Consider the following 14,386-nt stretch of genomic DNA (forward strand, 5'->3'; position numbering starts at 1 on the left):
CCATATTGACACAAATGGCAATATTTCATCTTTTCTTATGGCTGAGTAGTATTCCATTGTAAATATATACTGCATTTTTTTTATCCTTTTATCTATCAACTAGAGGCCCAGTGCATGAAATTCGTGTATGGGGGGAGGAGGGTGTGTGTCCCTCAGCCCGGTCTGCACCCTCTTGAAATCCGGGACCACTGGCTCCTAACTGCTCATCTGCCTGCCTGCCTCATCACCCCTAAACCACTTGCCTGCCTTCCTGATCACCCCTAATTGCCTTTGCCTCAGCCCCCGCTGCCGCGGCTTTGTCCAGAAGGAGATCTGGAAGGTTGTTCTGCTGTCCAGTCTAATTAGCCTATTACGCTTTTATTATTATCGATTGACACCTAAGTTGCTTCCATATCTTGGCTATTATAAATAATGCTGCAATAAACACAGCATTGTGGAATTGAGTCATATGGTAATTCTATTTATTAAATTTATTTTTAGGTATTTTATTCTTTATGATTCAATTGTAAATAGAATTTTCTTAATTTCTCTTTCTGATATATCATTTTTATTGTGTAAAGATACAAATAGTTTCTGAATATTAATTTTGTATCCTGTATTTTACTGAATTTATTTATTAGTTGTAATAGTTTTTGTGGAATCTTTAGGGTTTTTTAATATAATATCATGTCACCTGCAAATAGTGACAATTTTACCTCTTCTTTTTCAATCTGATGCCTTTTATTTCTTTTTCCTTTCTGATACCATGGCTAGTACACCAATATTATGTTGATTACAAATAGTGAGAGTGGGCATAATTGTCTAGTTTCTAATCTTAAAGAAAAGCTTTTAGCTTTTGATTCTTGAGTGTCATGTTAGCAGTGGGTTTGTCATACATGACCTTTACTATGTTGAGGTATATTTTCTTTATTCCCACTTTGCTGAGTGTTTTTATCATAGAGTTATATTTCATCAAATGTGTTTTCTGCATCTATTGATATGACCATATAATTTTAATCTTTTGTTTTGTTTGTGGTGTATTATGTTAATTGATTAGTGGATATCAAACCAACCTTGCATCCTGGAATAAATCCCACTTGATCATTGTGTATGATCTTTTTAATGCACTGCTACATTTGGTTTGCTAATATTCTGTTGAGGAATTTTTCATTTACGTTCAAGGAATGCTGGACTAGTATAATGAGTTTGAGAGCCTTCCCTCCTCTTCAATTTTTTGGAATAGTTCAAGAAGGTAGGTATTAATTATTCTTTTGAATCTTTGGTAGAATTCACCTGTGAAGCCATCTGGTCCAGGACTTTTATTTGTTGAGAGGTTGGTTGTTTTTTTTCTATTACTGATTCAATTTCATTACTAGTAATTGGTCTGTTCAGATTTTCTATTTCTTCCTAATTCAGTCTGAAAGATTGTATCTTTCTAGGAATTATCCATTTCTTTCAGGTTGTCCAATTTGTTCGCATATAATAAATCTCTTTCAAATTTTTCTTATAATCCTTATAGTGTTTCCTTATAATCCATTCTATTTATGTGGTGTCAGTCATCACTTCTCCTATATCTCTGATTTATATATATTGGGCTCTATTTTTCTTGATGAGTCTGGCTAAAGGTTTATTAATTTGGTTTATTTTTTTATAAAAAGCTCTAAGTTGAATTGATTTTTTTCCTATTATTTTTTAGTCTAATTTCATTTATTTCTGCTCTAATCTTTATTAATTTAATTTTTTTCTTCTATTCACTTTGAGATTTGTTTGTTTTATTTTTCTAGTTCCTTTGGGTGTAAAGTAAAATTATTTGAGTTTTTTGTTTTGTTTCTTGAGGTAGGCCTCAATTGCTATGAATTTCCCACTTAGATTGCTTTTGCTGTGTCCCATAGATTTTATTATTGTGTTTCCATTTTCATTCCTCTTAAGATCCCCCTTCATCTGTTCACTTACTAATTCATTGTTTAGGAGCATGTTGTTTAGCCTCCATGTATGTGTTTGTGTTTTTTCTAGTTTTCTTTCTATAATTGATTTCTAGTTTCATACTATTGTGATCAGAGAAGATGCTTGATATGATTTCAGTCTTTTTAAATTTACTGAGACTTGTTTTATGGCCTATCATGTGGTCTATTTTGGAAAATGTTCCATGTACACTTGAAAAGAATGTATATTATGCTGCTTTGGGGTGGAATGTTCTGTAGGTGTCTATTAAGCTCATCTGATCCTTAATGTGTCTTTTAAGGATATGGTTTCTTTGTTGACTTCCTGTCTGAATGATCTATCCATTGATGTAAGTGAAGTGTTAAAGAACCCTACTATTATTGTATTAATGTTGATCTCTTTCTTTATGTCTGTTAATATTTGCTTTATGTGTTTAGGTGGTCCTATGTTGAGTACATAGATGTTTACAAGAATTATATCCTTTGTTGGGTTGATCCTTTTATCATTTTGTAATGCCCTTTTTTTGTCTCTTGTTACAGACTTTGTTTTAAAATCTATTTTGTCTAAGTATTGCTAACCCAGCTTTTGTTTAGTTTTTATTTACATGAAAATCTTTTGATCTGAAGTGAGTCTCTTATAGGCAGCATACGGGGTGCTGATTTTTTAAATAGTAAGCCACCTTATGTCATTTAATCCATTTACATTTAAAATAATTATCTATAATAATAAAAGCATAATATGCTAATTAGACCAGATTAAGCTGGGGCTGCGAGGGCTGAGTCCCTTGCACGAATTTTATGCATCGGGCCTCTAGTTGGTTAATAATAAGACAGGTATGTAGTTATTGCCATTTTATTAATTGTGTTCTGGTTGGGGTTTTTTTGTGGTTCTTCTTGGTTCCATTCTTCTTATGCTTTCTTGTATTTTGATAACTTTCTGTAGTTTATGCTTGTATTTCTTTCTCTTTATTTTTTGTACATCTATTATAAGTTTTTTGGTTTATGGTTGGTTTATATATATACATACACACACACACACACACACATACATATATATATACCGTATTTTCTGGCGTATAAGACGACTTTTTAACCCAGGAAAATCTTATACGCCCAGTCGTCTTATACGCCAGAAAATACGGTATATGTGGTTATCAGATGGTTATGTTTATAGCAGTCTATTTTAAGTTCATGATTGCTTAGGTTCCAATGCATTCTAAAATCCCTACATATTTTACTCACTCCCACAGTATGTTTTTGTCATCATTTTTTTACCTCTTATATGTGTGTATCCTTTCTTTTATTATTGTATTCATACATGATTTTACTATTTTTGTCTTTTAAGCTTCACATTACCTTTATAATTGGTTGATCCACTACTTTCACTGTTTGCCTTTTTCAGTGAGATTTTTGTTTTTCTATGTTTTTTTTTATTTTTAGTTTTGACCTTTTATTTTCTATTTGAAGTCACTTTAACATTTCTTGTAATGCTGATTTCCTTGTGATGTACTCCTTTATCTTTTTGCTTGTCTGGGAAACTACCTCTCCTTAAAGTCTAAATGATAACCTTGTTGCATTGAGTATTCTTGGTTATAGATTTTTCTCACTCATGAATTTGGACATACAATGACAATTCCTTCTGGCCTTCAAGTTTCTGTTGAAAATCAGCTGCCAATAGTCTTTTGGGAGCTCTCATATATGTAACTAGCTGCTTTTCTCTTGCTACTTTTATAGTTCTCTGTGTTTTTAACACTGCATTTTAGTTATAATGTGTCTTGGTATGGGCCTCTTTGGATCATCTTGTTTGGGACTCTCTGCACTTCCTGAATTTGTATGTCTATTTTCTTCACCAGGTTAAGGAATAGTCTATGTTACTTCAAATAAGTTCAATACCTTTCTCTCTTCTCCTTCTGGTGCCCCTATGATGTGAGTGTTGGTAACTTTATATCCTTTAATATCCTTAGAGGTCCCTTTAATATCCTTATTTTTTCTTTTTACTATTTTTAATTGGGTGTGTACCCTACCTTTTCTTCTAGATTGCTGATTTGATCTTCCACTTCATCTAATCTGCTTTTGATTCCCTCTACTGTATCTTTAAATTTAGTTATTGTATTTTTCATTTCTGATTGGTTATTTTTTTATTATTTCTCTCTGTTGAGTTTATCTCTTTTCTTGAATACTTTGAGCATCTTTATTACCAATATTTTGAACTCTTTACCTAGTATATTGCTCATCTCCATTCTGTTTTGTTCTTTTTGTGGAGTTTTGGCCTATTTTTTCATTTAGGACATGTTTGTCTCCTCATTTTGGCTGGTTCCGTGTAGTTATTTTTATGTATTAATTAAGTGTGCTACATCTCCCAGGCTTGAAAGAATCGTCTTACATAGAAGGTGTCCTCTGGGTCCCAGTAGTAGTACACTGCCCCTGGTCACCTGAGCCAGATGCCCAAGGTGTGTTGTGTGTGCTCTCCTGTTACAATTGGGCTCCACTGCTGCTGGCACATCGATGGGTGGGGTTGACTCTCAGGCCAACTGTCTGTGAGGACTAGTTATTGACTACATTGGATAAGCTATTGTTTGGAGGCTGACTCCAGCTGACTTTAGCAGGGCTCTCGTGCCATCCATGTTGTTGTTTGGGGCTGTTTGGTAGGAGCTAGAACATGATCTGCAGTTAGTCGCTGCTTGTGCCAGGCTTGGAGTGGCTTGAGAGAAACTATGATGTGAGCTGAGCCTGGCTGCTACTTGTGCCAGGCTTAGGGATACTTGTGGGTAACTAGAATGCAAGTTGAGGTCAGCCACTACATGTGTGAGGTTTGTGGGCCGTTGGGAGCATCTGACGTGCTTTCTGAGGCTGGCTGACACTTGTGTGGGGTTTGTAGACCTTTGGGAGTGTCTGCAGCAAGAGCCTAGTCCAGGCACCACTCATGTGGAGGGTCTGGAGCCGCTAGAAGAGGCTTTGACTGGGCAAGCAGGTGGAGTAGGGCAGTGTCTCAGGGAGCCACCAGACCTGGGCAAATGGTGTGGGTTGGGAAAGTGGTGTTATGTTAATGGATAGTGACAAATTTGGTGTGGGCCTTCACAGGGCCTGGCAGGTGAGAAGAGAGCTCAATAAAAGATCAGTGGTGCCTGCCAGCACTTCCGTCTCCTGAGAGTTCTCCTGATTCTGCCCCTCCGGCCCTCGCCTTAAAGTTAGTCAATTTAATTTTTTTCTTGAACTGCTGTCCCTGCCCTAGAACTTGGAGAGAGTAACTAAGTGTGTGAACCCTTTAATAGCAGCATCTCAATCTCCTGCAGCCTTTTGTCTCTCTAGGATATAATCCCTGATGGTTTTCAAAACCAGATATTATAGAACTCCTCTTCTTGACATAGAAAAACCCAGAATGGGGCTTGGACTCCTTGCTCCTTAGGTGGACTTACATAGCCAAGATATCCCTCCCATTTATTAATTGTCACACCATGGGTATGGGATCTGTCTGGACCACATCTCTGCCCCTCCTGTCCATCTTGATGTGGCTTCTTCTTTATATCCTTACTTATAGGAATTCTGTTAAGTTAATCTTTGGGAGGTTCTTAGTGATGGTTGTTCTATAATTTAGCTGTAGCTTTGATATGGTTGTGAGAAGTGGTGAGTTCAGAGTTTAACACGTTAAGCGTGCAGCCTGTTTTGTCTTCTGGACAGAAAGTATAGTGTCAATCACTGATGACTGACTGGGCACTTAATGTGTTAACTTCTTTGCCTCCCCCCCCCCTTTTTTTTTTTTTACTCTGAGTCTCCATTCATTCACATGTTATTGCTCTATGAAAGATAAGACTTTTGTTAAATGAGTTTCCTAATACACCAGAATGTCAGTTTACTTATTTGAAGTACACAAAAAAACACTGCCAGGAAAACATATTGCATATTCAGGTCATTCTTTCACAATAAGAAAATGTATTTGGGAAGTCAGATTAAAGATCAGATTTAGAATGATAATCATGACAAAGGTGACAGCATGCCTGAGGGCCTCAAGGTACATATCTGAGGTGCATGAGAGGATTCTTGTTGCCAGGTCAAGACTTCCTCATTTGTTTGTTTTTTTTGTTTTGTTTTGTTTTTTGTCTAGCTCTTCTATTTTCTTGGGCCTGTTATAATAATTACAGTTTATCTAACATCTCTTTCATAATATTTCAGAGATATCTTTTTTCTATTATTAAACAATAACAACAACAAAACAAAAAAACTGCTCACAGCTGAAAACTGAAAGAAAGGGTTTATTTAGCCAGAGTAAGCTAGAAAAGGACCGGTCCCTGGGGCATGAAGTCTAAACCACCAGTAGCAGGGCTAGATGGAGAAGACATGTCCACCCTCCTAGAATTGATGGCTCTTATACATTACGTTGGCAGGAAGAAAGATGTAAGTTGTTTTTGAAAGAATTTACACTGACAACAGGTAAGGGGAAGTGTGGGAAAACCTGAAGCAGGGGCAGTTCTAGGATAGGTGCACAGTCCGTAAAGGAGGGATATTTACTACTTTTGATTGGCTGTTGCAACAGTCCTGAAAGTTCATTGCATAAGCTGGATGAGGTAGTGTCTGGCTACTTCTTTTTAAATAGCCACCTGGAAGTTGATTCAAAGCTCCAACATATATTCAGGAATATGAGTAGTATGTTAGTTGGCCTACAGCTACTAATTAGTTTATCATTCTTTCTCTCACTCTCTGGCCCAATTTACTTTAGCACATCTCAGAATTTTTCTTTTGTCATTATTTAATGGATGCTTGAAAGATGCTTTCCCCTCATGACAGCACATTTACAAAAGACCTGTGAGGATACGTTGCATCTATATATGAATGATTTTACGTATACTTTTTGCTCTAACTTCAATGGGTGAAGCAACACAATATTTGCAAAATTTAAAAAATGAACAAGACATATTCTTTCTGTTAGGAACTTTCAATCCAGTGGGATAGATAAGACACCAAAACAACTATACTGAAAGTGACATAGATACAGATATAAAGAAAATGGGACAGAAGAACATTTTTGGCTTCAGGGACAAGAGAAGGCTTGAGTCAAGGTGTCAGTTAATTGCACCTTCAATTAGAAATAAGACTTTGATAACTCATGATAAGAAAACATTCCAGATAGAAGGAATAGTGTGGCTGATGATATAATGAGAATACTAAATTAGACCAGCATAAGAATGGTTCCTAATTTTTTCAATTATGAAGATTCATTAGTAGCATAAAATATATTATAACTTTTTAATAGCTGCTGATTGAGAAAATATATTTATGCAAATGGTTTCTCAAACACTGCTCCAAAAAGTACTGGCCTCCGAGGGGTTTCATTACTCAAGTATTAAAAACACCACTGAAAATAAATTTTTATTAAAGAGAGTAGCTGAAAAAAATTAAGAGCCGTAAGTTACGGGCTGATCAAGCAGAGTCTGACAAGTCAGGGTAGGCTTTGGAAATTTATAATAATAAAAGCGTAATATGCTATTAGACCAGACAGCCGAACCACTTTCCAGACATCATTCGGACGAAGCCACTGTGGTGGGGGCCGAGGCAGAGGGAGTTAGGGGTGATCAGGCAGGCAGGCAGAGTGGCTAGGGGCGATCAGGCAGGCAGGTGAGCAGTTAGTGGCATCAGGCAGGCAGGCAGAGGGATTAGGGGTAAATCAGGCAGGCAGGCAGGCAAGCAGTTAGGAGCCAGTGGTCTTGGATTGCAAGAGGGATGTCCAACTGCCAGTTTAGGCCTGCGGGATTGGGCCTAAACTGGAAGTCAGACATCCCCCGAGGGGTCCCGAATTGAGAAAGGGTGTAGTCCGGGCTGAGAGACCCTCCCCCCACACCCCCATGCACAAATTTTGTGCACCAAGCCACTAGTTAAATTAATAAGTACTCATTCCCAAATCAGTTTCACCTTTAAATATTCCTCATCCTGTATATCAGGGGTGGGGAACATTGGCCTAAGGGCCATATAAGGCCCTCAAAATCATTTGGTCTGGCCCTGCCAAGGCATTAGGGGTGAGTTGATTAAATGTTTGACCAAACATAGCAGGCTAATTTTTAAGGTGATAATTTTGTATGGCCCATGAATGATGTTAATGGCCCTTGGCAGAAAAAAGTTCCCAACCCTACTATATCACTCTATTATAGCAGAGGTGATGTGACAGAGAGGTTTTGGGAAAATATTGTCTTGATTCTTCTTTTTATTTGGTGAAACAAAAATCTACTTAGGTCAATTATTTGTCATTTTTAAACATTGCATTTTTAAATAAACACTTCTTGGTCTCAGCCAGACTTCTTGCAATCATCAGTAGCAGAAGACTGAATCACTTTCTGCCTTTGAAGCATGCCAAAATAGCTTTTGAGTCAGTGACAGCTGTTGCCTATGTAAAAAAGGATTTTTTTTTCTTTATAAATAAATCAAATTACTTCCCCAAAAAAGTGAAGGGAAAGAAATGAGATTAACCTATTAGGAGTAAAGTTAGGCTTTAATAATACTTTCAAAAATGATTTTTCTAACATGTTATTCCACTGAAATTATTTACCAAATCAAATAAATACTATTGGCCATTACAATGTTTCACATGCCTCTGAGGCCACTGACAAAACCATTTCTTGCTTAAACTCTTCCTTTCGCATTCATTGCTTCCCTCCCAGGTAGATAAGTTTCTCTCAATGTACATATTTTCTGTTTCCTTTGTAGCTTTGTTCTTCTGCTCATGCCATAAATATGGCATTAGTTTCTCACTCTATACTGTCTGAATGAATTCATTCATAGCCTGTCTTCAGCAACCATTATAGTCTGATGACTCCTAAATACATAGTATCAACCCAGACCCTCTACTGAACTTATTGGACCATGCATTTCAACTGCTTGTTATACATTCCCACCTGGATGAACTTCCAAATGAGCATAAACCTATTCCATAAAACTAAAACCATTTTCTATATCTGGGAATAGCATCTGGGATACTCTTGGGTATAGTCCTCTGCTCACTTTTCTCCATCACCTCCTGTCCAATGAGTTATCGGAATCTGTTATCTCTACTTATTAAATATATGATTCATTATACAAGCTCCACTGCTACTGCCCTGACTTAGTGTAGGTCCTCATAATTTTTTCCTAGATTTCTGCTGTATTCTCCCTTCCCCCAACACAGCCTATTATAACAGTTTTACACTGTCCCCAAACAACCCTCTATTCTGCCTCCAAAATCATCTTTCTAAAACAATTATAATGATTTATGTTATTCCCTTTCTTTTTCAGAACAAAGTCCAAAATTCTTCGCCTTCTCATCCAAGGCCCTTCTGTGATCTGGCTCCTGAATTCGCAATGTTATCTCCCACTCTTCCTCTTCAAACTCTAAGATTCAGTTCCCACAATGCTCTTTGCTCAGTTTCCTGCTTTCTTTTGCCCATATTGTTCTCCCTACCCGGAGGCCCTTCTCTTCTACATCTTCCACTGGCTGGTCCCTAATTTGCCTTCAGGATTCTAATCACCTGTTGTTTCCCCTAGAATTTCCCTGGGCCTTCCCAGACTCAATCAAAGGCCCCCTTGCTCTCCCGCATCACCCTTGCCTTTGTCAATCACACCACTGTTACTCCGAGTTATAATTATGTCCCTCTTTTCTGTCTGTCTCACCAGTGTTAAAGACAGAAACAGCATCTTTCCTATCTTTATGCCTAGTATCAAGCATAATGCTCCATCCCAAATAGGTAAATGATAGAAATGTAAATTATGACTTTGATATGAAAAGAACTATGCTGCCTTAGACCACTAAACATCAAGTCTTTGTTCTTATCTTAATAAGTCATCAAATATATATTAGTGATTGTACTTACTGTGCTAAAGCTTTATTGTGCTCCTCAAAGTTCATTCTTTGTGTCAGAAGCTGCTGAGGTATTTAATGCTCTGCCTTTGTTGTAGATTTAATGTTTCAATACATGGCAGTTTCTACAGAAGCAAAACCTATATATTTTATGAGAACTCTCGAAGATAGGAGAACCTAGAAAGTCATACAGGCCATGTCTTTACTGTACTCTTTTAATTTTTTTAAGCAGTAAGGATTGCACAGTTTGTAACAGGGCTTTTGTCAAAATTATCAGGTCAAGTCACATAAAAAGAGAGGGTATTTTTCTTTACCTGTTAAACACAATTAGGGGCCATCCATCACGCTCTATGTGAAGGTTTCCATTTTGATCAGCATCTCAAATGTACTAAGTTTACCTGATTGTTATCATCAATGGGAATTTGATCTCAGTGTTCCGTCTTTGTTTCAGTATGAAGTAATGAATATTACAGTTAATTGGAGAAAAATTGTACTTCTGGACCAGGCATGTTCAAGTCAATTTAACCTTGTACATTTATCACAGATAAGCTCCCTAGAAGATTGAATAAATAAAGCTATTTTCTGAGTTGGATTTCATTTTGTTAAATGGAAAGAGTATACTTTCTGCTATAAATATTGGTAATTTCATAAGTTAAGTTATTTCAGCAAGACTTGTTTTTTATAAGTGTTTCATAATTTCTAGTTCTTAATAATCCCAGAATGCAAAACAAATTGTATAAAAGGATAAAATAAAGGCAAATATGTAAGTATAAGTCAAATCTGTTTTTTAAAGAACAAATGAAATAACTTATGTAATTTTATCATATTTTAAAAACTGCTCAGAAATTAACATAAGCCCTAGGATAAACAATATATAATATAGTAAGTCAAATATTTAATTTTATATAATGCTTTCTATAGAAACTTATAACATTGATTAAGAAAGGTACAGGTAATAAAAATATATCAGGGAAGATAGTGATAAATGCTAATCTTTAATACATCTGATTAATTGAACCTAATTTGCTATGAGTCTACCATTTTTCATATAACCCTAACCCTATATTCTGGACACTTATACTTGACAAATACATATTTGTTGGTATATAACATATATATAAAATGTATACATTTCTACCATTCACATGAAGATGGGACTATGTGAAGTGTATGGAGAGACGATAACCTTTTCTGCCACTGACCTTGAAATGATTAACAGAATCAGGAAATGTCTTTCGCCCTTGAGATTTAAGAAATTAAGCTTGCTTTGGTTTTGTTTTTTAAATTGGTCACTTGTAGGTGTACTTCAATGGATTCTAAGGGGGAATATATGATGTTACTAAATAGCTCGGTGGAAAGTGATTAATGTTCTAAGACATTAGTTTTCCTCAATACCTATAATAAAAGATTTCCTCCACTCTCATTGTTTTAGCTACATTCAAATACAAATAATTTCTAAATTTATATTTCTAGCTCAATATTTCTCCATTATTCTGATTTACATGTCCAACTACTATCTGGATATTCCAGAGTTCCCTCAAATATATCCAAACTTACTATTTATTCTCTAGCCTATTTCTCCTTCTTTATTTTATCATATTAATGTTGTTACCATCATCCATTATTCAAGTAAAATATTGGAAAATCTATTTGCAACTTTCTCCTCTTACCTACATATAATCATTTGCAAAATTTCTTTGATTTTACTTTTTAAATATTTCTTTGATGCACTCTGTCCTCTCTACTCCTACCAATTTATAGTTATGTCTTAACAAATTGAGCTTCTTCAACAAACTGATTATACTTTGCCTGGAAATGATCTCTTTTTCTTATAGTGCATTTTTCCTGATCTTTCAGTTGCCTGGTGTCCTCCCTTAACCTTTTCTATCATTGTACTGTGAGTTTGTTTCTCCTGTTGACTTATAAGATTCCTTTAAGGGCAAGGATTTTGTATTACCCACCGTTGTTAACCCCAGCATTTTGACCAATACATAAATAGTTCTCAATAAATGAGTGTTACATGAGTGAGTGGTGGACAATTGATTCAATTAGCTAATTCCCAGAATGCTAAGTCACAGTGACTATTTTTAATGATTTCCAAAATTGCTGATTTTTAATGTACAATGTATTAAAATTGAAAATATTTTATTATTCTACTCACATTTCTTTTAAAATTTCTATATATTTTTTAACGTTTTTAGCACAAGTGATTTTGTGATCATTTTATTCTTTAATTTGTTTTGTAGGTTTTAGAAACTTACATATTGATGACCAGATAACTCTCATCCAGTATTCTTGGATGAGCTTAATGGTATTTGGACTAGGGTGGAGATCCTATAAACATGTCAGTGGAAAGATGTTGTATTTTGCACCTGATCTAATAATAAATGAGTAAGTAGTAACTTGACTTTTATAGTTTTTATTAACATAAGTATGTATGTAGGATAATCTTGAAAATTAGATTTCAATAGATAATCATATATTTAGTGTGCTAAGAGTTTCTTGAAAGATTTCTCAGAATTACCTCATATTGATTGATATTATCACATATCAATTATAGCTTGACAATATTAATATAATTATATCATTTTATCAGTTAATTTGATATTTGGAGAGTTTTCCTTTTGTTTCAATGTATAGCAGTTGTTTGAAATGCAATTTTTTTAAACTTCAAGAATGCATCAAGAAATATACTTAAAGACAAAATTAAATGTTTATTTATCAAATTAAAATTTCTTTGGTGATAATGAAGATAATGAAGTAAATTATAAATAATTTGCTTGAAAGTATTGATTTACCTTCAAAAGGTAAAGACATCTCTCATTAGAGGAAAAACAACACTGAGGATTTATTTTTAAAATTGAAAGATAAATATTCTAAATTGCTTTATTATATTTAAATTTCTGTAATTAATGATCTACATATAACCTTTAAATAAGAATCTTTTCATGAAAATACTTATACTATTTTAATGGTGAATTTTGACTCAGAACTATATAACATTAACTTATATAAACCTTGACAGTTTATAGATAACTTTTGTATATTGTAATCCATTTTATATCCTATTATCCTTTGAAATTGATAAGGAATTGATATCCTTTATTTTACAGCTCAGGAAACAGGCTCAGAAGAATTGCATTAACATACCTAAGGATCTGAGTGTCAGTCTCAATTAATCTTCACTCTTCTGAGTCAAAATCTAGTTTTCACTGTCCTTGTTAGCATCATACGACTAATGTGAATATTATAAAACAGTACATGGTTGAGAAAATAGTTTTTAAAAATGTCCTCAACCTTCAGAATTTGTGTTTGTCTTTGTCAATTATTTAATTCTCCCTAATGTTCTTTTTTCTGTATCATCATACATTTCCCCTAGAATAGTTCACAGTGTATCTAGTGCATATGGAATGCTCTGAACTGCACACACTAAACTGTTCTATACTTTCTGTGATGTAAATCCATTCTCCTATTGGATTGCACACAAAAATTCATTTTATTTCACAGAAAGAATCCATCAGTAAATAAATTATTTCCTGAGCATTCCTTAGTTGCACATTTTCAACACCTACAACTTCTTGGTTTAGGTTTCTAAACTGTGATGATAAAAAAAAGAAATATTAACCTTGGTCAATGTGTATTTACTATGATTTTCTAACTTTAAAATTTCTTAACCTCAAAAATTCAGCATTGTGAAAAAATTTTGATGTTTAAAATTCCAAATATTATTGAGTTTCTTTATGAAAAGTCATTTTAGTAATAAATAAGGTAATTACTAAATCTCATATTCTGTAATAAGTTACATAAACTGGCTAATATACATGTGTGATTTTTTTCCCTGTTGCTTTTTCTTCTGGGTGTTGTGTATGATGGAAGACAGCGGATGAAGGAATTATCATTCTATTCATTATGCCTTACCATGTGGCAGATTCCACAGGAGTTTGTGAAGCTTCAAATTAGCCATGAAGAGTTCCTCTGTATGAAAGTATTGCTACTTCTTAATACAAGTGAGTATAAGTAACGTAATATAAAATACTTACTTTTTAATTTTTTTTATTCATTATGAGAGTTTCAAACAGCTATGATCATATGATTATACAGAAGGTATGAATCTTCTATTGTAACTGCAAAGGAGAAACACCTATTTTACTGTCATAGACATTAATAAAGTTTCATCCTATTTCTCAGGTTTTACTTAACACATAATACTAAAATAACCTATTGATTCAACCAATTCCATTTTTTTATAAAACATTAAATGATTTTTTTTATGTTCACACATTTAGGTTATTATAAACTAACTAGAGGCCCGGTGCACGAAATTCATGCACGGTGGGGGGGTTGTCCCTCAGCCCAGCCTGTACCCTCTCCAATCTGGGACCCCTCAAGGACTGTCCGACTGCCCGTTTAGGCCCGATCCCGGGGATCGGGCCTAAACGGGCTGTCGGACATCCCTCTCACAATCCAGCTGGCTCCCAACTGCTTGCCTGCCTGCCTTCCTGATTGCCCCAAACCACTTCTGCCTGCCTCTCACAATCCAGGACTGCTGGCTCCCAACTGCTTGCCTGCCTGTCTTCCTGATTGCCCCTAACCGCTTCTGCCTGCCAGCCTGATCACCCCCTAACCACTCTGCTGCCAGCCTGATTGA

General features: G+C 35.2%; 1 protein-coding gene across 1 annotated transcript in view; it reads left to right on the forward strand.

Annotated features, from left to right (window-relative positions):
- The window catches only part of PGR (progesterone receptor), a 78,088-nt gene that overhangs the window by 49,844 nt on the left and 13,858 nt on the right, over positions 1-14,386 (forward strand). The window contains exons 5-6 of the mRNA XM_054725132.1: positions 11,985-12,129; positions 13,615-13,745. Coding sequence (XP_054581107.1) covers positions 11,985-12,129; positions 13,615-13,745 — 276 coding nt within the window. The remainder of the gene's footprint in view (positions 1-11,984; positions 12,130-13,614; positions 13,746-14,386) is intronic.

This window comes from Eptesicus fuscus, chromosome 13, assembly GCF_027574615.1.
Source record: "Eptesicus fuscus isolate TK198812 chromosome 13, DD_ASM_mEF_20220401, whole genome shotgun sequence".
Taxonomy (NCBI): domain Eukaryota; kingdom Metazoa; phylum Chordata; class Mammalia; order Chiroptera; family Vespertilionidae; genus Eptesicus; species Eptesicus fuscus.